The sequence below is a fragment of the Lissotriton helveticus genome, chromosome 3_1, assembly GCF_964261635.1.
Source record: "Lissotriton helveticus chromosome 3_1, aLisHel1.1, whole genome shotgun sequence".
NCBI classification, from domain to species: Eukaryota; Metazoa; Chordata; class Amphibia; order Caudata; family Salamandridae; genus Lissotriton; species Lissotriton helveticus.
This window is the reverse complement of record NC_136061.1, coordinates 2,086,203,092-2,086,230,362: the sequence shown is the minus strand read 5'-3', so window position 1 is coordinate 2,086,230,362 and position 27,271 is coordinate 2,086,203,092. Positions and strand designations below refer to the sequence as shown.

General features: G+C 44.7%; 1 protein-coding gene across 2 annotated transcripts in view; it reads left to right on the top strand.

The window, feature by feature from the left end:
• Nucleotides 1–22,023, top strand: part of LOC144824121 (aminopeptidase Ey-like) — a 282,546-nt gene extending 260,523 nt beyond the window's left edge. Inside the window, exons 19-20 of one of the 2 annotated variants that reach the window (XM_078683234.1) lie at nt 18,179–18,260; nt 20,965–22,023. In XM_078683234.1, the coding sequence (XP_078539360.1) occupies nt 18,179–18,260; nt 20,965–21,126 (244 nt within the window). In that variant the 3' untranslated portion in view covers nt 21,127–22,023. The remainder of the gene's footprint in view (nt 1–18,178; nt 18,261–20,964) is intronic. The other variant, XM_078683233.1, reaches the window with a different exon arrangement.
• The last annotated feature ends 5,248 nt before the right edge of the window (nt 22,024–27,271 follow it).

Below are 27,271 nucleotides of genomic sequence, written 5' to 3'. Positions count from 1 at the left end.
GGTCAGTAGCGATTAAGATAAAGGGATAAGAAATGACAGCTTCGCTGGGAACCTTAGTAAAAGAAGCAGCCGGCCACTGTTGACCTACACGCCCTCTTAAAAGAATTTGCAATGTTTCAGCTTAACAGATGCAACAAACATTGTTAGCATCAATAGGTCTTGCAGTTTTTAAAGAAACAGTGGCATTCGGCAGTACACAGAGCTTTGACACAAAGGGCAGCAGTGAGCAGTGAGTGACAGGACGACACCGAGCTGTGTCAAACAGCACAGCATAGGCTGTGCCAATTGGGACGGCACAGAGCTGTGTCAAACAGCACAGTGATTAATAATGTAGACAAGTAGCCAAGTAGATGCTTCCAAAGATGTAGATTTATTATGTTTCAATTCCAAATCAAGTAGATAGTTTGATAATATGGTATAGGGTAGCCCCACCAGGAGCATCTTCTTATCTGCTCAGCCATCCATCTCCAACCTACTGTCTCTTAGATCATCAAGCCCACCAACATTCCATGATGGAATCATACAATCTGGTTACATACAGGCTGAGCAATAGAAAAGGTGGGAATGAAAGGAAGAAGAAGCAAAATACTTTACTACATATCCTCTTTCCTTAACTCAAAAAAGAAGAGGAAAGAATAAAGAATGAAAGAAAGTAAAAGTGAACAAACAACAGTAGAGTAATTAACCAAGTAAATGGTAATATGAACAATTGACTTACACGTTGCATAGCATATAAAAATAACCAATGGAACACTGGCATAGAAATCTGCATAGTCTTACACGTTGCATTGCATTTAAAATGGCATTGTCTTATACCTTGCATTGCATTTGAAATGGCATTGTCTTACACGTTGCATTGCATCCAGGAGCATCTTCGTATCTGCTCAGCCATCCATATCCAACTGACTGTCTCTTAGATCATCAAGCACACCAACATTCCATGACGAAATCATACAATCTGGTTACATACAGGCCGAGCAATAGAAAAGGTGGGAATGAAAGGAAGAAGAAGCAAAACACTTTACTACACACAGCATAGGGCTGTGTCATTTGGGATGGTACTGAGCCGTGTCAAACAGCACAGCAGACAGCTGAGTAATAGCGCAGCACAGAGCTGTGTCAAACAGCACAGCATAGGGCTGTGTCAATTGGGATGGCACAGAGCTGTGTCAAACAGCACAACACAAGGCTGTGTCTTTTGGGACCGCACAGAGCTGTGTCAAACAGATGCGCGCAGAGTTTTGTCTGATAGGGCGGGCCGAAGCTGTGACAAACAGAAGCATACTAGTGCACTGCTGTGACAAGGCAACAGAGGAAGGGCACTACAGACTAGCAAGGGACAATGTTTAAATTATAGATTCTATGTTATACAGAAAACAAAAGTGAGGCAAAAGGGTATATGTTGCATTGGTGCACCAGTGCAAACATTTTGGTAATCTGGTGTGTGTACAGCGTCTGTATGCCAGTTTGCAGCTGCTTCAGAGTGCTTTACAATAATATGAACATTTTGGGGGACAATCACAAGGACCTATCTTTGATTTATCCCCACCTTAACGCATCAAAAGTGGAGATAGATATAACACCCCATTCAGAAGCTGGTGGAAACTGCACACATCACCTGTATTTCCACGTTAACTGCCCCAAAATGTATCACCACGGGGGACACCACCAACTAACCTTAATGAGATGCAGAGTAGGTGTTCCCGTACAAAAACGCACGAAAAAACCACAACACCACTTTCACAACGAACTGCCAGATCTGCGATGCGCCACAAAAACATGCGATAAGCCGCGATAGCACCAGGGAATCAACACCTGCCTTTTGCTGGTGTTAAGCAGGACGACTACCTGCAGCATAAAATGGAGTCCAGCCAAGAGCCACACATGAAGACACACAGATGCCACATGGACAATGACCATGCAATAGCAGGATGTGAAGAGAGTGACTAAGGAATGTGAACCTACCCAATGCCGGGTGTGGCGTGGAGGTGCCAGACAGACCACAGAGTGCAAACCACAGAAATGCCTATGTGAAGATCAACTGCTTGGTGGATGGAGTGTAGTGGCCAGTGGATGCTACCATGTCCCCACAGGCTGTGGTTGAGTACATGGATGTTTTAAAAAAAAAAAAAGCACAATGGCGATATATTTGGGTCGGGTGGATTTCAGACAAAGAGGTAGCCGAGTACACCGTCCTTATTGTTTGAAAGTTTATATCAATTATTTGAGAAAGACAATTTCTTAGGTACAGAAAGATAAGTGCATAGTGTCCCCAGTGCAAAATTGGAACCAAAAAACAAGGAAATGTAGTGACATTTGTGACAGTTACAGCGTGGTTTCCATTATTCTTTAACAAACGATCATTAGTATTTTCAGCACTTTTTTCAGCACTGTTAACAATAATTAGTGCTGGTATAATGATTTGTTCTCTTCAGTGTCGACAGCGTTTAGACCATTTAAAACAATATAGGGTCTCTTCAGGACCTAATGATATAGGGACATCTGGAGCAAAAACAATGTGTGCGCACAGCCATTTGGATTCCGTGAGAACACCGGTCAAGTGAGAGAAACCGGGTACTCTGTGTGAGGAAAGCGGAAGGACGAGGTGGGGGCTGGCGCTAGCGGATGAAGCAGGTGTGGTAGCTGATAGTTCTACAGGAAGTGGTTCCCTGAAGAATGTCTTCACAGTATAAGCGAAGGAGCAGATACGTTGTTTATGTGGGCAGGAACTGGAAGTGTCCTTTGGAATAGATCTATGGACGACACATGCAATGACCATATACGTATACTGTGAAGCCATTCTTCAGTGATCCACTTCCTGTAGAACTATCGGCTACCACACCTGGCCTGCTTCATCCGCTAGCGCCAGCCCCCACCTCGCCCTTCCGCTTTCCTCACACTGAGTACCCAGATGGGTCCAGTGTAAGTATCTTTTTCTTTTCTCTCACTTGACCGGTGTTCTCACGGAATTCACATGGCTGTGCGCACACATTGTTTTTGCTCCAGATGTCCCTATATCATTAGGTCCTGAAGAGACCCTATATTGTTTTAAACGGTCAAATCGTCACTGAAGAGAACAAATCATTATACCAGCACTAATTATTGTTTACAGTGCTGAAAAAATTGCTGAAAATACTAATGATCGTTTGTTAAAGAATAATGGAAACCACGCTGTAACTGTCACAAATGTCACTACATTTCCTTGATTTTGTTTCCAATTTTGCACTGGGGACACTATGCACTTATCTTTCTGTACCTAAGAAATTGTCTGTCTCAAATAATTGATATAAGCTTTAAAAAAAATATATAAAATAAGGACGGTGTACTTGGCTACCTCTTTGTCTGAAATCCACCTGACCCAAACTTATTGTCATTGTGCCTTTTTTTTTAAATCATCCATGTACCAAACCAATGTTTCCACAAGAACCACTGTTTCTTGATATGTAATACATATCCTGGTTCTCTGTGAGTAGGATTTCCCTTGTGCTTGTTGAATACCCACAGGCTGTGGGGCAGAACCCAGAAATGTTGCACGTCACGTCTCCCCCTGCATGCACGTGCGTAGTGGGTTGGACCTGCGTACGCCTGGCCTGCGTAGGGGTGTGAAGAAAAAGCCCATTGCACTGGTTGTGCTTCCTATTCGGAATGAAACGAGGTAATGGGGGTGTGAGGAGTACTCCCGGTTTGTCTGAATTATCAAACTAATCTATCGGTGCTGCAACTGTTAAGGTTTGTCACGCCTGTTGTAAATGTCAAGTTATGATGGGTTTGAAAACTCATCTAGTTGCGCACTGTGCACTTGGTGTTGTCTTTCACCTTAAAAATTTTGACTCGTAAACTTATTTTTTACAGTTATTAATCAGTTATTTTATTTTCATAATTTGATTCGTTCAAGTCATCATAACGAAATACATTGTTTGTATATTAGTTCACTTTCAATTACAATTTATGCAATACATTTTTTGGTGAGACCAATATTTACACATTATAACCATTGTTTACATTTCACAATTTACACTCCCATGCCCAATGTATTTCGGTACCATCAGGTACCTTCATCAGGGGCTGATCTGTAAAGATATAAAGTAAACTGTGTGAATTTTATGTATATGATTTGCCCATGGGTGCACTAATTAGCAAAAGTTGGGTTATCATACCTGATATTCATGTGCTTATGTTCAATCAACTGTAAAATAAAACCACAATACCTAATGACACCTCTAATTCATGATATGTATGTGCTAAATCTAAACCATGTAGTCTGCATGATTAAGCTTACCGAGTGTTCTCTAGGAGCTTGTTAATCTGTCGAGAAAATACATGAGAGCCCTGTGGATAGTACTGATCGTTTCTATCAACCGAAAGACACCATGCGGCTTGAAAAGCCAAAAAACGATGTTTAAATGGACAAGTCCTACCTGGTCTTCAATGATTAAGATGACCTGCCGATACATAATGAAATACTTCAAACTTAGCTCAAGACCACTTTGTTAAATGTGTCCCAGCTGAAATGCTATTCCAACATACCTGGGGAATTATACTCTGTCAACCTACAACAAGAGAAACGTATAACATGTGTTATGTCATACCGTTCAAAGAATGACTCAGATGCGCATACTCCGGTTACACTTACTCTAACTGAATACCTTTGTGTTCGTCCGTCGATGCTCGTACAAACCGCTACTCCATTGATTCGCCGTGTTTGTCCCACGCTAAACTGGAGCCATGCTCAGTTCTACCATATACTCGCTGCCGCAATTCAATCAACACAAATGACGTACTACATCTCCAAATTTGCCTGTGAAAGCTGCTGTCTGGCGTCGCCATTTTGTAATGTATACCGATGTTACGTGTTCATAGGCAACGTTCTGACTGTGTCAGGTGTTGCCAGATTATATATTCCACGAATCTTTTCTATTAGCCGGCGATGCGTACGGCAATTTATATAACTTGAAGAGAATGTTAAAACGATATTACTGGCTATAGCTTGTAATCTCTATGTCTATATAATACTGACCTATATTCTCACTTGATAATAAAACCTATCTTACATGCTAGAAGTGGTGCGATAAAATTCGCTGTACCTGTTCGTGTGTCTATTTGGTCTTAAGTTCCACGTTAACATCTTGTGTATGGAATATGTCAGTGAGTGTTAAACTGTATGTACGTGTTCATGATTGCTCAATTGTATGCATTGCTAATTGTGGCATACTAATAATCTTCACATACCAAGTTTACAAAGATTGTTGCTGTGTGTTGATATACAACATAATCCAATATTCCTGTCTTGACATACTCCTGAATACTCACGTTGTAACATTTAAACAAATTACTTAAATCAAGCAGTATTGTGTCAATCTTAAGATTGTCGTTTGTGTTGATTGAATCGCAGCAGCGAGTATATGGTAGAACTGAGCATGGCGCCAGTTTAGCGTGGGACAAACACGGCGAATCAATGGAGTAGCGTTTTTTACGAGCATCGACGGACGAATACAAAGGTATTCAGTTAGAGTCAGTGTAACCGGAGTATGCGCATCTGAGTCATTCTTTGAACGGTATGACATAACATATGTTATACGTTTCTCTTGTTGTAGGTTGACAGAGTATAATTCCCCAGGTATGTTGGAATAGCATTTCAGCTGGGACACGTTTAGCAAAGTGGTCTTGAGCTAAGTTTGAAGTATTTTATTATGTATCGACAGGTCATCTTAATCATTGAAGACCAGGTAGTACTTGTCCATTTAAACATCGTTTTTTGGCTTTTCAAGCCGCATGGTGTCTATCGGTTGATAGAAACGATCAGTACTAACCACAGGGCTCTCATGTATTTTCTCAACAGATTAACAAGCTCCTAGAGAACACTCGGTAAGCTTAATCATGCAGACTACATGGTTTAGATTTAACACATACATATCATGAATTAGAGGGGACATTAGGTATTGTGGTTTTATTTTACAGTTGATTGAACATAAGCACACGAATAACAGGTGTGATAACGCAACTTTTGCTAATTAGTACACCCATGGGCAAATCATATACATAAAATTCACACAGTTTACTTTATATCTTTACAGATCAGCCCCTGATGAAGGTACCTGATGGTACCGAAATGCATTGGGCATTGGAGTGTAAATTGTGAAATGTAAACAATGGTTATAATGTGTAAATAGTGGTCTCACCAAAAAATGTATTGCATAAATTGTAATTGAAAGTGAACTAATATACAAACAATGTATTTCGTTATGATGACTTGAACGAATCAGATTATGAAAATAAAATAACTGATTAATAACTGTAAAAAATAAATTTACGAGTCAAAATATTTAAGGTGTAGGACAACACCAAGTGCACAGTGCGCAACTAGATGAGTTTTCAAACCCATCATAACTTGTCTTATTCGGAATGGACAGCACATCTTCCAGGGTGGCGCCTCTCAGCCCGCCACAAGTCCTGCGACGAGCGCAGCGTGACCTGCGTCCCTGTGCACCTGCTGCACCCTGGGCCGCTGCTCCCCAGACCCGTAATGCCTGCCCCAGCGCACCAACGAGGCTCCGCTCACCTCCCTACACTGTTGTGGGTCAAAGAGGGTCCACCACGAGCCGGTGCAAGCTTCAAGCACCAGTCATGCGACCTCTGCAGCCTCCGCAGACCATCGCTGGCCCCCAGGACGCTGGCCCACATTGCTTCTTTCCATTTACATACTCCACCGGCGTCCTCTTCGGCCCAGTAGGCCCCACATGCGGAACTGTTTCTTGAGTCCTGAATGTCAGTGTCCCTAAGCCTGTGGCAGCGGTCCCAGCATCAGACTCCCTTCGATCAGTGAGGCATAATTCCATATGGCAGGCCCGTGACACGTGGTGCCACTAACCCTGTTCAACCAAGCCAGTGACACGTGGTGCCACTAACTCTTTTCAACGCAAGCCAGTGACACATGGTGCCACTAACCCTGTTCAACACAAGCCAGCTAAACGTGGAGGAGGGCTCAGGCCTACCCTGCGGACCAGTATGTCCGACATCCAGCACTAAGTCGCGAATCATGAATGGCAAAGTCCACACCAGTAAACGCACAGAGAGGAGTAAGAGGAAGATGCGTCTCAGTCCGGACAAAAGCCGGACCAGAGTCACAGACGTGACCGAACACTATCAACAACTGACCGGGTGCCATCAGCCCTGTTTACCGCAAGTCCGCGTCCCGTGGTGCCACTGAACCTGAACTACTCAGGTCGGTGGGGCCATCCAACACAAGCCGGCGACACTCGGTGACTGGCTCATGCTGGCTGCTGCCTCAGGCCTTCACTGCGGTCCAGTAGGTCACACATGTAGAACTGTGTCTTGGGTAAGATGTGGAGGAGTCCACACCATTGGACACGCCTCATTGCAGGCGACATCCTCTAACAGCACTGGTGCTGCTAACTCTGTGTGCAATGAGTCATAGGCACTATCTGTTTGGACCTTGGTGGCATCTGAGTCCATGGCCTGGTGGTTTCCTGCATCTTCATCTGGTTGGTGTGGACTTGGTGTCCGACATGTGTCTGTTTCATTCATCTCCACCATAGTGACTTTTTCAGCATGGTACTGCCCTCTGCATCATGCTCTTGGGGTACACCTTCCACTGTCCACCGAGACACTCAGCAACAAGCACCTTTTACATCTACGGAAACCTGCTCTGCACTCGTGACCCTGCCCCAATGCCCCGCAAGTCAGCGTCCCATGGCGGTAGGCCCGTGCAGGACGCTGTGTATCCGGGGCCACTAACTCTGTGCAGCACAAGTCATGCCTTCATGGTTGAATGGTTGTGTGATTTACAATGTACACTGTTGTCGATTTCTAACTGCACTAGTCAGCCCTTGCCAGCTGGTGTGCACATACCCCACAGACATCCAACATAGATGTCACTCAGTATGTATGCCTGCTAATAAATGTGGCCATGCGCACGTGCCCATAGCCATTCACACCATCTGAGCAAGTGTGTCAGTGTGGTCATGGTGTCAGCTTGATGGGCACAGGCCCTTCAACATCACAGTTAGCTGATTTCAGTGGACGTTACCATGTCACCTCAGCATTGGCAGTGACCCTGGACATGTAGCTGCGCACACACCCCCCTGCATGCACAAGCAGCGTTTGCTGGTCTGGCGTATGTCAGGTCAGCACAGGGTTGTGCTGATTCGGCAAGGGGGAGCAGGGCGTGGCTAGGACCTGGCCTTGGGCAGGAAGTGCGGTAAGTGTGTCTCTGTGTTGGGGTGTAGTCGCCACCAGGGCCCAGTAGTCAATGTTGCAATATAGCATGCACCAGGAGGGAGGGCCTGCACATACGGGGACATGTAGGAGCACAAGACCGCTCGGGGTCTTGGCACATGCATGCCAAGTGTTATGTGTATCAGTCCTGCAGATGCATGAGTCAGTCACCTGGCCTCATTCGCAGTGTGATCACAGCCCATCATGGGCTGTACACCTGTGTCTGCTCTGTCCGGAACATTGGCCTACACTCACGTGGCCGCACACCTTCAAAGGCCAGCATCACGGTGTTGTTGGCATGCCACTGGGCAGGCGCAGTCAGGCATTACAGTGGGGTTCCGTAAGAGTGCAGGTGATGCAACTGCACAGCTATGTGGCTATGTAACAAAAAGTAGGGCCGCTCATGCGACATGAGCTGGACATATCATCCATGATTCCCAGGGTCATAGACATCCCACCACACCTAAGACAGGCCTCTGTACATCTCCTGTATGCATGCAGATGGTGAAGTTACTGTAGGGATGAAAGGTCCTTTGTCTGGACTATCAGGTGGTAGCACATCTGCAGCTCTCAGCAGGAACTTACATGTGGCCAGCACCCCTTACAGAAACAATAGCATTTGCTTGCGACTCCCACACTACGCACTGCTAGACGTGAGACCAATGTGTACACATCCCATACGCAGAAATCGTTGGTCATAGTTAGCGTGCGTGAAATGGCCTTCTCACGTACTCAAACCCTACCCCAGGCCTGCACCCATTGCACACAGACACTGCTCATTGCACCGAGCTGTGCCATTTCATCCACAGGACTGGCGCAGGGCAAGCCAGTGCCGCTTCAAGCAGAGCCACTGACACTATAGCAGACCATCCCAGACACATGCTCAACTCTTGTCACGTGGAGCTGTACCGTGCACGTCTGCTGCATGTTCTGCGGGCACTACCGTTGGCAGTGCTGCAGATCAGTGACCTGCTGAGCTTCCATCTTGCGGACGTCACCTGCGTTTAGCCTGTGTTGCATTGTCGTTCGTGCATATTCGAATGGTCCATGGATGTCTGCCTCTCCAACGTAACGGTAGATGACCTGGATTTTGTTGTGTGTGTGCGGCCCCTGTTGGCCCACGACCAGGAGTGTCACCATGATGGCCGTTTATGGCATGCATGGATGTTTGGCATGCAGGCTGGAAACTAGGCCCTGGAGATTGCACGAGTCGTTGTGTGCAGTGAGCATATTGAGCCACTACCCGATTGGGCTTTGGTGCACATTGGGTCGAGTGGTTGAAGTCTGCACATCTGTCTGTGTCAGCTGATGGATTACGTCAACAACATGTCAGATGTGTTGGAGACGATTGCTCATTGGAGCTGTTGGCCTAAGCTGCTGCACTTGCGTTCATGGACGAGTGACATGGTACCTGCAGCCACGACTGGATGTGACCCGATACCTGGTTGCAGGTTGGGAATCTAGTCACATGTCCCAAGACGACAGTGGAAATGGCTGCATTGGCCTCAACTCATGATCTCGGCTCGGACAACCAACGCGGATTGTCACTGACTTGTGTTGGTACTCCCCCGAGGTAGACATGGGCGCATTCCTACGTTCCTCATTCAGGCATGCTGCTGCATTGGTCTGCATATCATGGCACTTCTCTTGGCCGTACTTTGTTGATAAAGTTTCTGCACTTTCACTTGTTTCCAACTGTGTTGTGTCATGATTTGTATGCCAATGTGTGTGTCCTGGACTCTCTGGCTCCTTGCATTGCTACCCCATCAGGACTGTGGGTTTGTACTTGTGCATTTCCATGTCCCTATTTCGTGCTTTGCCAGATGCGTATGGCCGTTTACCGGCCATAGGTGGGTGCACTTGTGCCCTGTGTTAGTTTGTGCAAATGTTGGTGTTTGTACCACATTGTGTTCGATATTCGGTTGCTCTGCTTCCTGTGTGTGTGTGCTGCATTGTGTGTGAGATGTCGTTTCAGCTCTGAATTGGCTCACCCTTCTACCTTTCCGGCAGTGTGGTTTTCTCTTCTGTGTGTGTCTCAGGCCTGGCGGTGCTTATCCCTGCTTTCCTCATCATGAATGGGCTCATCGCAAGTTTTTTTTGCATTGTAGTTTGTGTTTTTATCTCCATCAAGGTGGTTGTATCGCGGACATTGGCTGTGGTTTTGGAGGACTATCGCATGGTACCTCTGTGTTGTTAACACGGGGTTATTTTGCCGCGATAGGCTGTGATGTGTAAAGGTGCTTTATCATTTTTTGGTGATGTTTAGCACACGTTCTTGTGCATATACCCCTTTGTCTTTAATCTAACAACGAGGCTTGTGCATAGGTTTGGTTTTCTGGCTTTAAGTGCTGCACACACCCCTTCCCTTTACAATGCGGAGGTGTCTGGCTCTGATTCGAGCACGCTGTGTGTGTAATTCGCTGTCAACACACACTAATAATACCAATAACCGAATGTGCCTCGGCATTTTCATCCAAGCAGTTATTCAACCATCTGTCCATGCACACAGTTACACACCAGCTATTCAATCAGGTACTCACCCTTGCACTCATGCTGCTATACTTTCGCCCCTGACTCATCCTGCCACACAAGCAAACTCGCTATTCCATAAAGAGGCTCTTCCACTCACAAGCCAGGGCTATGGCTTTGCTTCTAACCTTTAAGCAGTGTGTAAGGGCTTCCATTGTGTGCGACTGCTGGTCTGTGAAGACTGGGAGAGTGCTGCTGGTAATATGTGATTTGAAGGTCTTTGATGGAGTTGAAAGCTGTTGGAAAAGTGTGACTGCTAGTCTGTTGTGAGTATGAAAGTGCTTCTTGTAATGCGGAACTGCTACTCTATAAGGAGTGTGGAATGCTTTGGGTAGTATGTGACCGCTAGCCTTCAAGAGGTGTGGGGACACTATTAATAGTATGTGAGACTGATGCTCTCTGAGAGGTGCAAGTGTTGTCTATAACATGACTGATAATATGGAAGGCGTGTGTGAGTACTGTGGGTAGTGAGAATTCAACTCCTGAGCTGTGTGAGAGTGCTGTTGGTTGTGGATGACTGCTAGTCAGTGAGGTTTTTATGAGTGCTCTCCGTAAGGTGAGGCTCCTAGTATTGTTCTGATGGATGTTTTAAAAAAAGAGAATACATTCCAAAACTAGGAGTTTACGTAATTTGCTTTCTTCTAATTATCTAAAATTATATGTTATTTTGTGAATGGCAATGGCATATCAATCTTTTGGTGGTATATTTTAGCTTGAAAGGTGCTATTTTTTGGTCTATGAGTGCACTTACTGCTAAAATGTAGCGTGAAAGAAACAAGTGCTGCAAACAAAAGCAAGCGCCTTCCGGTTGTTTTTGTTGTTACTATGCTCCTGTGCTTTAATTTTGCCCAGAACAGCGGCATAATTATGTGATGTGGCATCAAAGCCTACTTTTGGGAACTTCGCATAACCATCGCAATAAAAAATTCTCAAATGTCAGCGTCATTTATACTTCAACCAAGCCTTTTCAAAAGCCTTATTTGGTACCGTGAAAAGTGTGGTATAACACAAACAGCATTGAAGGTGGTCTGCAATACATTCTACTCAGATTTTATCTGGTCAAAATAGATGTATTTATGATTTATTTGGGATTCCCTTTACTTCTTATTTATGCTCCCACCCTTCCATATCTTAGTTCTTTATCTTTTCCACCCTTTTCCTTATTTATTCTTTATTTTCTCCTCTCTTTTTTCTCCCTCTTTCTCCCCTTTCTTATCCCCTTATTTTCAAAACTTTCTTCTAGCTTCCATTTATCCTAATATGTACCCTCATTCTTCTTATTCATTTCTTAAGCATAAGATGATCTAATTTCCCCTCTCTTTATTACATCTGAATTAGATTGCTATTTATTATAATATTTTTTGATGATATACTCTATATTATTCTATTATTATTACATCAATAAAAACTATTTAACCAAAAAAAAAATAGAGGTAATGCAATCAAATGAATTCTCTGTTCTTCTTCAAAAGATGCAGTTCTCCTAAACGTGGTCTATTGTGTAAATGTTTGAAAACTGGTGAAACAAGTCAAACATTTCAAGGACTACAGCTTTAAATTGGAAAATACCTTAAAAAGCTCCTTTCCTTCAAGAAGGAATCACTTAACAATGTGTCAGCCATTTAGGTTACATACATTTGCAAAACATAAACGCAAGATAGGAGCTGAAACTAGCCATTCGGCAGGAATGTGGTAGGACATATACCATCTTCAACCCTCTAATGTGCTTCTCAATATCTGTGTGCATATTTTTGTCTCCAGCTCAGTTTTAAGAATATAGTTCAATTAGGTGACGAAAAAAGTACTCAACAGATGAAAGATCATGCCATCTAAAGATTGAAAGAATCACTTAGAAAGTGACGTTTTTCCTTCGAAACAATTGGCTTCTTCGGATTAAAAAATCAGAAACCAATGGTAAAAAAACACAAGCACAGATTAAATAGTCAGCGATAAAGCTGAATGTTTCAGTAAAGAAAACTGTAAGTCTTAGCCAACTAAATCATCTGTCCCTTTAACTAGCAGACAGACTCGAGTCTACAGAAGACAAGAGACGAACTGAAACTAGAATGGGGAAATGTGTGTATGCCCTGAAAACCTACAGTGCACTCTCAGAAACTAATGGGCATATTAGCAAGAACCTCGTTAAAATTATCGCCGTTTTAGCAGCAAGAAACTGCTGCGAAAACTGCGATAATGGGCTTGCTAATATGCGTTATAGAATTCCAATAGAAACCCAGTTTAGATGCCCTGCACATCTAACCTGGGCTTCTATTGGAATTCAATTAACGCATATTAGCAAGCCCATTATCGCCGTTTAAGCTGCAGTTTCCTGCCGCTAAAACAGCAATAATTTTAACAAGGTTCTTGCTAATATGCCCCTATATTTCAAATGGTGGAACATTAGTTATCACTACATTTTAGAAATGATTTGTTTACGTTTGTAGATTATTTTAAAATCGTAACAACATAGACATGAAGTGTGTAGTGATATTTACAGTTCTCCTTACAGCCCTGCGGAGTGTTGACGCCTGGAAGCGTGTTGTTATTGTGAGACTAGGAGGGTAGCAGTTTGATGCCATTCTGTCATATCTAAGGTTTCCACCTTACATCTTCCCTGTTTGTGTGGCTTATATTACATCTTTACTGGAAAACCTATTTAACATCTAAGAACAATAAACTTATCATCTGTAACCTAACCAAATCTACTGGAACTCCTTACCTACGACACAACACATTCACATTAGGACACAGCACTTAGGGCCTGATTACGAGTTTGATGAACGGCTTACTCCATCACAAACTTGACGGATATCCTGTCCACCGTATTACGGGTTCCATTATATCTAATGGAACATAATTTAACTCGTAATGGGGTGGACTGGGTTTCTGTCATGTATGTGATGGAGTAACCTGTCGACCAAACTCATAATCAGGTCCTTCCTGGTGTGAAGGAGAAGGACATCTGAGAGAAAGATGTGTAAATACAGGTCGGAGTTTAGTGGTTATAATGTACTCCTCAGGTCTCTTGTTATTTTGTGGTTTTCTCTATACTTTTCAATCCACATCCTATGCTATGCTATGCTATGCTGATTGCAGCAATTAGGTCGACTACGAATGGTCTTCACAACAGTTGCTCTATGGGACTTTAACATCTGACAGCTTCAGCATATATAAGCTGCATGGAGCGGTGGACGCTGTTGAAATAAGAATCATTTGTCCGCAGCTATGCAATGCTGACATGGAAAATTGGATGAGACCTATACAAATGCTGTTTAATTACATTAGTCTAGTTATTGCAGTTCGTACAACTGCCTGTGTCAGCCTTGCCCCAGAACAGAAGAGGAGTGTGGAGAGAGCTGCACTAATAAAAAGGCAAAAAAGAACTGATTTAAATAGAACACAGGTTGATGAAGTAATTTCCAAAAGAAGAACCCAAGGGGAGTGTTAGACCTGGCATCATTGGCATGAGTCTCGCCTCCATTTTTTCTGTTTGCCTCCTCTGTTTACAATGTTTTTGCTGGTATATTGCTTTGGGCACTGTGCCACTGCTGATCAGTGCCACATTGCAAGTGCTCCCTATGTGAAATTGCTGTATTGATTGAATTCCATGTTTGGCTTATTTGGTTTACTATCAGTCCCTAGTAGCGTGCACCAAGAGTGCCAGGGATTGTAAATACAAATGCTGCTCGTGGGCTTGCAGCACGTGTTGTGCCACCCACAAGAGCGGCCTAGTAAAAGTATGTCTGAAGGTCTACCATTGCTAGACCACGTGCAGTCTGACTGTCACGAGGACTGCGCAAGTACACCTACTTGCCAGTCCCTAAACCTTCCCTTAACTTCATGTTAGTCACCCCTATGGTAGGCCCACGGGCAGGGTGCATTGTAAGCATAAGGTAGGACAAGCCTGACAAGGTTGGCATGTCCTAATAGTGAATTACAGCCATATTCGTTTTTCACTATTGTGAGGTTACCTGCTCTCCATCAGTTAGAATGGGCTGCCAGGATTATTAATGCTATAATCCTAGCGGGCTCGGGGAGCATGGTGCAATGTCGAGTTTGGTATCCCTGAACTCAGGGTTTAATAACGCATCCGTTTGGGTGGATAGTTTTTGGACTCTGTGTTTGAAAATAGCACTTTTAAAAAGTAGCTATTTTCTTGTCTAACTGTCTACCGGTCTCTGCTGGTTCTGGTGTGCGTGTGACAGGAGCTGAGTGGCTCCAGAGGTCTGAATGAGTCAGTGTGGGATGAGTGGGACATTTGCATTGAGAGTAGGGGAAGAGTAGCTCCTGATAGCCTGCCCTGCCTGATACAATGCTGGCTCCGCCCCCCTGCCAGGCGGCTGATGACTCTGTGCCTGCCTGGGACTTTCCTGGTCCACCTCCTGCCGGGCAACTGATGGCCCTGCCCCTGCCAGTGACAATGCTGGCTCCGCTCCTGCTGGGCGGCTGAAGACTCTGCCCTGCACAGTGAATAGGCCAGGTGCTTCGGCCTGGCAACACCCACAACAAACCCAAGATGGGGGGAAATTCCCCTGCATGGACAAAGGGATCAAAGCCAAAAAGGGGTATAAGAGAAGGACCCCTGAACCAAGAATTGAGATCACTTCTGACCAAGGACAAGAAGCCTGCTGATCCAAGGACTGTCTACCCCTTCTGCCAGAGTGCTGTTTGTTGGGGGAATCCTGCAGTTGCTTCTTTATTTTTGCCAAGGAACCAGGAGAGAGGAACTGAGTGTGTACTCTCAAACTTTGCTCAAGAAAATCTCCAAGGGCTGGAAGAAGTGCCAGTCTCCTGTTGAAGTCACAGGGCTAAAGGACTTCATTTATTTGCTGAAAGTGCTTGTTGCTGGAACCTGAAAATCCAGCACCTCTGAAGAATCCAGCAATCTCGACGCCGACGGACGTCGCCGAATTCAGCTCAACATCGTGAGTAACGGCTCCAGTGTCCCGCACCTTCGACGCCGGCCGCCGGGCCCGATCGACGCCAGTAGCGACGCCAGTGAGTAGCGAGTTCGGCTCCAGCTCCAAGTGACCCTGTGTCGCCGCCGCCGCTGATCGCATCAACATCGAGCCCTCTCGATGCCGTGAGCGCTGCTCACTCTTGCAACATCGACGACGCCGTATCCTGCTTCACCTCGTGAGCGCTGCTCCTGCCTGACTTCGGTCGACGCCGCTGCAGATCGCCCCGACTCCGAGGCCTGATCGACGCCGAAGACGCGACGCCGGACATCTCGACGCCGCTGATCATCGAGTGCTTCTCATTTCCAAGGTACTGTGTTGTTGGGGTCTGTGCGACTCCGGGCTCGACGTAGCGCTCCTCGCTGTCGACGCCGAACCTTTGGATTAACTTTGCCTCGACGTCGTGTGACTCCCGTGTGGGTTACATTGTTGCCAAGAACTTTGATTTAAAGAAGAAGAGTTGCTTTTGATACTAAAGACTTTGTGCTAAGAAGAAACCGTGCTTGAACTATTATTTTTCCTTCCAAGAGTATTTGTTAAGACTTTGGTCTATTTTTGTCGTTATTTGGTCTTGTGCTAAGCCTTATATAAAAATCCTTATTTTTATAATACTACTGTGTCGTGTCCATTTGTAGTGTATTCACTTTATTACTGTATGTGGTCATAAATGCTTAACGCACTGCCTCTGAGATAAGCCTGTCTGCTTTGCCAAGCTACCAAGGGGGTGAGCAGGGGTTATCTAAGTGTGTGATCCCCTTGCCCTGACTAGAAAAGGTGTGTCCCTATTTGTCAGAAGTGTATACCTCTGCCAACTAGAGACAGCCGCTTCTAACAGGGAGCTTCAATTCCATTCCTGTATTCCACATAGTAAGCAAAGCCGTTGGCTAAGGTAATTGTTGGTCCACTTCAGATAATGGAACAGGCCTGCTCCACAAACAGTTGACCCTTGAGAACCTACATTATTATAACACCTTTTATGTTGTGTATATTTGTAAAGTGCACAATCACCCGCAAACGTGTGCGCAGAGATCTCCATCAAGGTGCTGGAAAGTCCGTATTGGTAGACACATGGACCGCCTCTCCATTGAATAAGCCCCACATAAATCTCTATTACTATTCAAGGCCTTCTTCCAAAGAGCATGATAAACCCCAGTAATAGCAGAATAGAATAATAGTCAGACAGAGTCATCACAAAGCTACGTCGATCCTAAATTGAAGTCCACGTTTGTCTGCACTGTATGTGACACTAACATCGGTCGACTAAACCTCTTCTTTAGGATATCTCTGCAGCATGTGGTTAGATGCTGCTACTGTCCTGTTCAGGTCTTTGTGGCATGTGGGAAGAACTATATACCACTACAAGATTCCCATGATGCACAAGGTATTGGATAGTTGATTGTAACTCCTCCACTCTAAAAAATCTGGCTTGCTCGAATAAATGTACTTATTTATCATAACCAATTACCCAGGGAGAGTGAAGTTTGGGATCAAAACACTGTGGATTAAATATAACATTGTATTGTGCGTAATACAAAGATTTATTTTTGTTTTAAAACATTTTTAGAAATGAAAAACGTGACACGAAGTCCAAACAGAAATCCAAAAAGAACTGTTTCACTCAAACTACTGGAAATATATATTTTTTATTGCCTGCCTAGGTATAAATGCTCTAATAGCTTGGTATATAGAGCATGTATAGAATCATTGAAACGGATTGCAATCTGTAAATATTTTCACCTGCAGGTGAATAGGACGAAAACTGGCTTGTATCTAATGGGTATCCACAAAAAATGAGCCATAGGCGGTTTGGTTCCACTGAACGTCGAAAACGAAGAAGAACAGTGGGGTATATTATCAAGACAGGCAATAAAATTATCTCCGTTTTAGCGGCAGAAAACTGCTGCTAAAACGGATATAATGGGCTTGATAATATGCTCTATGGAATTCCAATTGAAGCCCATGTTAGATGTGAAGGACATCTAACATGGGCTTCAATTGGAATTCCATAGAGTATATTATCAAGCCCATTATCGCCATTTTAGTGGCAGTTTTCTGCCGCTAAAATGGCAATAATTGTATCGCCTGTTTTGCTAGTATGCCCCCAGTATGTTTATCGGCTGTCCGTACCGTGTACGTCTAGTATGCAGTTAATGCTTTTCTTCATATCTACTCTCTGTGATCACAGATTTCCATGGGACAGTACGGTTTATCATTTAGTTTGGAATCAATTTTATTCGTATATATGTCTATGGTAATAATGGTATGAGTACATCAAAGGTCACTGTTTTAAATGTTTTTGATCATACATATTGGATTGTGAAACCATCTACATATTATATGTATGTAGAATACATTTTGGACATTCTATACTTTATATACAAGGATGAGCAAGAACCCACTACAGAATGAATTTGAGGATATTCAAGACTGATACATACGTCCCTCTCTTTTTCTAGTTATGGCGGAGGATCCTTCTCCTTTTCTGGCTTGATTAACAGTATTACAAGAAGATTTGCTTCTGAAAAAGAGCTTAAGGAGGTAAGCAGTTAGTATATCAGCTCTGTTAATAATTGGCAAGATGGTTCAGTGAGTTAATATGTTACCATAACACTATTTGGTTGTATGTCAAAATAACAAGGAGGCATACTTATTGCGACAAAAAAATTGGCCACCAAATATTTTATATACATAGATAAATATATTATTCCAACTAACAGTGAAGTCAGCAACTTCCAAAGGATTAAAACATATGGCCTACTGTTTTTCGGACCCAGCAGTCCTTGCTCGCAGGCCAATGAAAAGCGAAGGAGCATCATCATTGCAGCCACCTGATTACCATTTATTTACAGTTCATCCCTCCTGGGCCTCCAGTGAGTCCATCAATTGCATCATGCTACAGGTAGTTCTGCCCAAATGTAATTCACCCCAGTGCGCCTGCCCTCACTTTTATTATATACATTTTTTCTCCATTTCCTTCTAGTGGGCCAATCCCATGTCCCATTTACCGAAATGCTGAAAATGAGCAGAGTCTGCTGTTCCCAAAATGACAGCTCATTATAGTCATTCGGACCTGCTGGGATCTGCAGTGGTGCTTCTTAACAGCTGGACTAGCCATCATACAAAAAAATGAAAGGGTTGCTTTTAGCAAAGATACACTCTCAGACAGACTTTCAAGTTTTTATTTTGACCAACAGCAAAGTGGGCCTGCCCTCGCTTTCATTATATGCAGGTTTATTCATTACCTTCAAGTGGGAAAATCTGACACAGCTACAGGCAAAGGGGCTTAAACAAAGTGCACCAAATTTGGCACGAAGCTAGATATTGTTCCAGAAGGCATACTTTTGGTGATATTTTGTAAGTCCATTCGGTTATTTTTGAGAAATTAAGGTTAAAACCTATTTGTTTATAACATGCCGCAGAGAATCCACTGATCCAACAGATCTAATTGACTGGCACCATATCGATAAAGATGTGGCATCAGTCATTTAAGGATTTGGGGACTCAGTACCCGGTCTTCAATTAAAAAGAAAAAAACATATAGGGGTACGGTACGGATACCCTGACCTGCTAGGTCTTGGGGGACCAAGAGATATCCCATCCTTAGGACCAAAAACATATTGTTTTTCGAATTGGCACAGCAAATCCACAGAGTTATTGAGTGCAGAGAAAAACAAAGTGGTCTCCTTTGGTTTTTAAAATGAGCCCCCATGGAGGGATAAGGCCCAGAAGGGTAGCTTTTCATGAATTGTGTTGGGAGGGAGTATGCTGTCCCCTCCCCATGCCTCATTGAGGCCCCAAGGACCCCATCTCTCAAAGCCCATACTGTTAAGGAAGGGAGAAGGATGCCAACTCATCCTTTGAGTCGGCATTTAAATTTTTGGGTGGGAAGGTGTGGATCCCCTCACTGAGCCCTTGATCATTCCCAAGGACCCCATCCTTTGGGCCCTATGGAGCTGCGATGTCCTGGGGACACTGTAGTTTCCTGCCCTGGGATAGTGTTGGCATTCCCTGCCCCCACACTCTCGGACAGGGAATACAACTGTGCTTCCACCCAGGCAAAAGCACAGACAAATGGTGCGTCTGCCTGGACTGGGGCAAAGTAACTGAGCTAATTCCTGACAGCACCACAAAGGGAGTTGGCTGAGGACGTTGCAAAGGCAGCTGGAGCAGTGGAGGCTATCCCTTTGGTCCCCGACAATTACCTACATTGGGGGGGGTGGGGGGGGCTTCTGGTGAGCACTGGGGCAGCAACAAAAAAAAGAAAATGCTTGCTGGTGAGGCCACTTGGGCTAGGGGATCAGGGACTTTCCCCACAGCCCCTGAATTTTTTTAATTTGGGTGGCCCAGGTGGGCACTGGCGCACCCACTTTGAAAATAAAGCTGCTGTTTCCTGCCAGTACCAGGTAATCGTTCCTGCTGGGGAACTAGCAGGGGCTGCAAGGGCCTTCGGGTTTCCCCCTGCGGCCCCCGACTATTAAGAAAAATATATCATTTTTTTTTCAATTGAAAAAAGAATAATAATGAGCAGAAGGGAGTGCCCCATAGTGCCCTGGTAGGGCTTTTTTTTGTCATATTTTCAAGATCCTGGTGCAGGGAAATTCATCGCTGAACGTGGCCTAATCTTTGTGTTAATCTAGGTTTCAGGCCAAGTGGTCTTTCTGTGATTTTTTCTTGTGACACCTTTAAGACTGGCAAAAACCTCGAATTTCATGAGGAAGGCCCCAGTTTGGATGGCTTTTGGTCATAGTACCGTAAGAATGTAAAATGTAGGAACAAAAAGAGAAATTAAAAAAAAATCATAATGTTAAACTTTTTGATTTTTCCACAACAAAGGCAATTTGTTACCATGGCTCTAACTTATTTTATGATTGCCCGATGGAAATCAGTGCTATTTCTAAAAGTCACTAATCGAAAGAGTTAGAGTTTAGAGCAGATGGGTACTCCATCACAAACATGGCGGATATCCTGGATATTCATCATGTTTGTGATGGATTTATCCATCCGCCAAACTCTCAATCATCCCCCAAGTCTTGCTGGCAGGCTATCACTTTACAATGCACAGTACCCTGAGATCATTGTGGTTGAGTGACACTTTATAAAACTGTAAACTAAAATAAAGTAAATGTTCAATAAAAAGGATGATCATTTCACTCGACTGAACTAAGTATTACAATGGCAGCTTAATTGAAACAAATGTGAAAACTGAATAATCAGTTCTTCTATTCCTCTTTTTCGATTGCAGCTGGAGCAGTTCAAGGAGGACAACCAGGCCACCGGCTTTGGTTCTGGCACCCGGGCCTTGGAGCAGGCCCTGGAGAAGACCAAGGCAAACATCAAATGGGTGAATGAGAACAAGGAGTCTGTGCGGCAGTGGTTCGAGCGGGAAGCCCGAATCACACCTTAAAAAAACTCTGAAATATCCTTCAATTTTCAAAGATGCTTTGAAGCGCAGAAGTAGTCCGGCCGCTCATCGACAAATGCCATTGTCTTTTACAAAAATCACTGTGCTCATTGCGACTTACATTATCCAAACTAGGTAATGACAGACACCAAGAACGAAGATTTTTTACTCTCCACTTCGTACACTTTTTTATGATCATGTTTCCATTTGGTATCCTGGTGTCCATGAGGTGTCTTCTTTGAGCACTGATAAGTACTTTGCTCATACAAATTCTAATGATAGTGCACATTTTAGTAAAAGCTGAGAGGCTGTTGGAATAAGGTCCATTTCTGTCACCTTCAATTTCTACTGTGCCCTGATAAATACCCTAGCCATTAGTAAGACTGCTCCAGTTCAGTAAAGGGTTAGGTATCTTGCATTCATGCAGCGGCCACTGACAGTGTCTGTGCATTGTCAGGTTTCAGAGATGTCGCACGTTTCTTAAGTTCCATGTTTATCCAGGGACTGCTTTCACTACTGCTGTTGTGTGCACAACATAATACATAGCATCGGTATAAATACCTCCCATGAACGGCGTCATGCCGAGAAAAAGACGTCGAGAAACATCGAGTCAGCTTAAAACCAAGGGTGGAGTTTGGATAACTTTGTGTTTGCCTCTAAATTTCTGATTGTATCCTGTTCTCTTCTGGCACTACCGAATTTGACATCTGAGATGGATCATTGATATGTGTCTGTATATATTTCAATTGTTGAAAATATAACTGTAAATAAAAAGTGTTAATTTGTAATTATTCAAACAATAGGTAAAAGTGAAAGAATTAACACTTTTATTGTATATTTTGTAAACTATAATATGTAGAATTTCAAAATGAAATAAAGGCCTATCGGCGAAGGATCGTTTGTTTTGGTATGTACATTTAGATAAGGGCACAGCACGTGTTTTCTGAAATCACCCCTTCTGTTTATCTCCCACGGCCATGAGACCCTCGTAGGGGTTATACGGACAGCAACATTGTTGCAGTAAAGCCTGTGTTAACACTGCAGCTTCGGGCAAGTGGGGTATTTACAAGATTGTAATTGTATGCATTTATTTAATACTCTATTTATTCATGATGATTTACCAGGCACTAATCCTGTCACTTTAAACATTGCAGTGCATTTTATGTAGCACTTTGTATTGTCTAATGAGTAAGCTTTGCAGGTTAGTGTTCTGGTAAATATGACTTTCAATTGCCAAAGTTCGCTGACCAAAAAGGGATAGGCGTTATCGAGTTTCAGAAAATGTAATTAGCAATGGTATATTATATGAAATTAGACTGCCCACCTGCAAACTGCAGCAAACAGGTATGGCTTCACATGTCCCCTTTTTTTTACACACATAGCCTTTTTTTAGTGGAAGCATCAGGAAAGTCACTCTCTATACCTGGGTAACTTCCGGACGGCTCAGCTCAGCCAGAGTGAGAGATCTTGTAGGATATCTGATGCATAAGCCCCAAGGGAGAATTCATCTCCTCCCTTCACAAGCACGAGAGGACACAGTTTGAAGACCTAGGCACTTCTGGCTCCTGCCCTCATGGCTTTTGATTGGCTGCAAGGTCTCTCAGTGATTCAGGCTAAGGAAGCTTTATGCAGACTGTGCTGGGGCTTGTCACGCCCTTCCCGGGTCTGCAAATTGTGTTAGGTAAGAGGCTTACATCTGAGGGATTGGAATGCCACAACAGCAATAGCCTATTGCTTAATTCAGTAGGGATGGCAAGTATGCAGTCTTGAGGAGGGACCACTTAAGTGGTCGCCAGGTAAGGTGATTGATGGTGAAGGGTTCGTCACATATTAGTAGAGATGTAGCTGGTGGAAAAAGAGTTTCAAGTAATTTGAGTTTGGGTAGGGTTCGAGATAACACTTCAGTTTGGCAATCTTTCAACTATCGTGAGTCAGGCATGTAGATCAGCTGCTAGCCAATGTGGATTGGGAGCAGCTAAGAGTAGCATGACTACCCCTTCAATGTGACAGGGACTATGGATATGAAAAGAAACAAGTGAAATGAGTAACAGGCTTCTACTGCGTTTCTGATTGGTAGTTAATGCAAGGCCTTGAAGTGGGGCTGGATTACTAACTGCTGTGCAACAGTTGTGGCATCACAAATTGCTACCCTTAGTTGAAGGCTTGCTTGAGTAGTTTCGTTTCAGGTCTTACTATAGGGCTATGTAGAAATACTGTTTTAATTATAAGGTACTGTATTGCTGGGTTGGTAGATTCTGTGCATGTTTCTGGTCTGAATAAGTGACAGTTGAATGGTACAGGATGAAGTTTATTAAATGCGACTCAAGGGGACCCTTCCCTCCTCGGACCCGGCCCTCAGCCTGGGAGCTCCGGTGATTATGACCAGTCGACCCCAGCTGAGTGGCTTTTCCCCTCCCTTCTTGGACCCGGCTCTCAGTTTGGGAGCTCCGGCGTCTGAGGCCAGTCGACCCCAGCTGAGTAGCCTTTCCTTACTCTCCTTGGACTCAGCCTCCAGCTTGGGAGCTCCGGCGATCGAGGCCAGTCGACCCCAGCTGAGTAGCTTCTCCCCTCTCTTCATGGACCCGGCCCCCAGTTTGGGAGCTCCGGCGATTGAGGCCAGTCGACCCCAGCTGAGTAGCTTCTCCCCTCCCTCTTCGGACCCGGCACTCAGCCTGGGAGCTCCGGCGACTGTGGCCAGTCGACCCCAGCTGAGTAGCTTTCCCCTTCCCTCCTTGGAGGAGTTTGGCAGCCTAGCCCTAACGATCTCTTCCGGCTCGCCTCTTGATCCTCTTCCGTCAAAACTCTGGAAGGTGTTTCAGGAGGATCTCTTCCAGCCCTTGCATTCCATCTGTTGCCAGTCGTTTCAAACAGGGACGGTACCGGGCTGCTGGAAGAAGGCAGTGGTATCTCCGCTTCTAAAAAAACCTACGCTTGACCCTGCTTGCCTTTCCAACTACCGACCAATTTCCCTGCTTCCTTTTCCAGTCAAAATCATGGAAAAATTGGTTACCCGCACTCTGTCCGGCTTCTTAGAAGGGAACACCTGGCTGGACGAGACGCAATTCGGTTTTCGCCCAGCTCATGGGACGGAATCCGCGTTAGTGACCGTGTTAGACAATCTGCGGGCGCGAGTCGACAGTGGTCGGGCAGCCTTTTTGGTGCTGCTCGACATGTCGGCCGCGTTCGACACGGTCAGCCATCCCACCTTGATTTCGAGGCTGGAGGAGTGCGGGGTCAAAGATAGGGCCAGGGATTGGTTAATCTCCTACCTGGACAACCGTCAACAACGGGTCTCGCTCCCCCCCTTCAGTTCAGAGGAGCGGAGAGTAGGACATGGAGTACCTCAGGGCTCTGCCATCAGCCCTATACTCTTTAATATTTACCTCCGCCCTCTAGTCCAGCTCATCAAATCATTTGGGATCTCCGCATTTAATTATGCGGATGATACCCAGCTGGTTTTCTCACTGGAGGGACACGATGCAGTCCCTTTGGAGACCTTCCACCGGTGCATGCAGGCGACTGCGGAATGGCTCCGTTTGAACTCATTACAGTTCAATGGAACTAAGACAGAGGTCCTGTACTGCTCCAATGACCGAGTTCCCCGAGATCTCCCAGATGACTTCTGGCCTCCGTCATTTTCTGAGTCGGTGTCAGCCGCACGATCGGCACGTAATCTGGGTGTTATTTTTGGGCCCAATCTGCAGCTGGACCTGCACGTAAATAAAACCACCTCAACGGCATGATGTTGATCGGCATGCTGCGCAAGGTCTTACCTTTCCTCCCTGAGCAAGCCAGACCCGAAGTAGTGCGAAGTACCATCCTAAGTCGACTCGACTACTGTAACGCACTACTTCTGGAGGCCCCGGCAACACTTCTGAGCAAGCTCCAAAGGGTGCAAAATATGGCTGCCAAACTTGCCCTCTCCCGCCCTTACTACAGCTCTGCAACAGCAGCGCTACAGGAACTCCACTGGTTGCCGGTCCAGTCACGCGTTCGCTATAAAGCAGCTTGTATTGTGTTCAGGGCTATCCATGGCCTGGGCCCAATCCCTTTGCAGAGAATGTTTGACTGGTACATCCCATCCCGAGCCTTACGCTCCTCTTCATCTAGGCTACTAGTCGTTCCACGCTTCCAGAGAGTGAGGATGGGTGGCCGATCGTTTAGAGTAGCGGCGGCCAAACTCTGGAACTCCCTGCCAATATCCCTGAGAAGCCTTGAGGATCTTTTAGCCTTTAGAAAGGCGTTGAAAACTTACCTCTTCCCTGGAACAGGCTAGGCTGCTGAATTTGCCGGATTAGGGGTCAAAGCGCCAGGATGCCCTTGGTGGTGACAGGTTTGCGCTATAGAAGTATACCACAATACCACAATACAAGGGGAATGCATGAAATACTCTGGATATTGGGCCGAGCAAGGGTTTACAGAGACCTTGTTGCCTTCAGCCAGGGATAATGCGTGGGATGTTTCTGGGTTGAAATAGACCCACTAGCAATTAAATTACCGAGCACAGGTTTACCATCTATGCCCTGAGCTTTTATTGCAAGTGTGCAAGATACCTTGAATAGGTAAGCACACATTGACAGAGTCTCTGCAGCATTTATTCCAAGTGTGCAGGATACCCAGAAAGGGAGAGCATGGGTTAAAAAAGACCCTGTAGTATTTATTCCAAGTGTACAAGATACCCTGAACACGGGTGACCATATTGTTGAAATGTACCCTGAGACATTTATATGTAAAATGTTTTACATTTATGGAGCAGAGGGCAAGATAACTTAAGTGGGTGATACCAATTTTTGGAAAGTGTTTTTTGTGATGCCTTCCTCAAGAGTGTGTTTGACTGTCCGGTGGAGTCCAGTGGTTGTGTTGATATATTTTTTGTGTTTTTTCTGTGTGTGATTGTTTCATGTAAATTCAGTGTCGCCAGGGCTGACCTGTAAGTTACTTCTACTCCTGGTGGGATCTTCTGTGTATTTACTCAATCTGCAATAAACCTTCTCATAGTTTATAATTATTTATAATAAGATACATGCCTATTTGTCTATTTATCAATATTCCTTACAATAATTACACGAGGCCCTTCCACTACATGTCTACATACTCACAATGATCCAATGCTTATGCACACAGGACACGTAGTCACAAACATGCAACAGGCAGAGCACAGAACCCGCTGGCTTCCACCAACAAAGGGTTTTCACGTCATCACTAGCTCTACAAATTCAAGGCACAAACAAAAAGCAAAAGTTTAACCATACACCTCCTTAGCTCAAACTTTCCTTGCCCAGACTCTAGCACAAAACCTATCATCACAACTACACTCAGACACAATGTCCCCGTATATCCACCTCCCATTGCTAAACTGCAATGGTGACACAGACACAACAACTCTCCCACTTTCTCCATCTTCCATTAGCAACACAGAACTCCATAAGGACAACACACTCCACCACATACACACAAAAGTGAAGCCCAGCAAGCTGTCTAAACCAACATGGCCAAGCCATAGGACAAAGAAAGCACTAGCCCTGCACCCAGTATCACACCTTCTAGAAACTGCAAGAGAAAAAGTTGAGAAGTCTTCAGAACACTATTTACATAACACAACAATCACACACTAGAGAAGTCCAGAAGTATAACCATTGAAACCATTCCACATACATAAGTAAAGAAGTAAAATGTAAATGTAAATGTTGGTGTACATGTAAAGCGCACTGTGACTCCATGGAGTATCCTGGCGCTGAAGACCGCTGGGGAACCGTCCTGGTTTTCCCTGTGAGATGGTCCCTTTCTGGGTATCTCCAAGGTGAAACCAGGCATCCCCAGCGTCCGTGGGGGGCCGTTTTAGAGATGAGGTAAGCTTAATGCCCAGAGTTGCCGAGTGTGTTCCCTGGTTAGAGCAGGCACCGAGGCGAGAATTATCGAGTCCGTTTTGACCCTGATCCACGACCCTGCCGCGTCGGGAATTGAACCCTGGTCCCGGGCTGTTCTCTGCTTACGGGTCTGCCGCCTCTAACCAGTGAGCCACACCACTCCATAAGTAAAGAAGTACACACCTACAACACACTAGAGCTACATCAAACACCATCATTCAAGCCCAAAACCAATGGCGCCAATTATACACAAATTGAATAAAACAAACTACAAAGCAAAC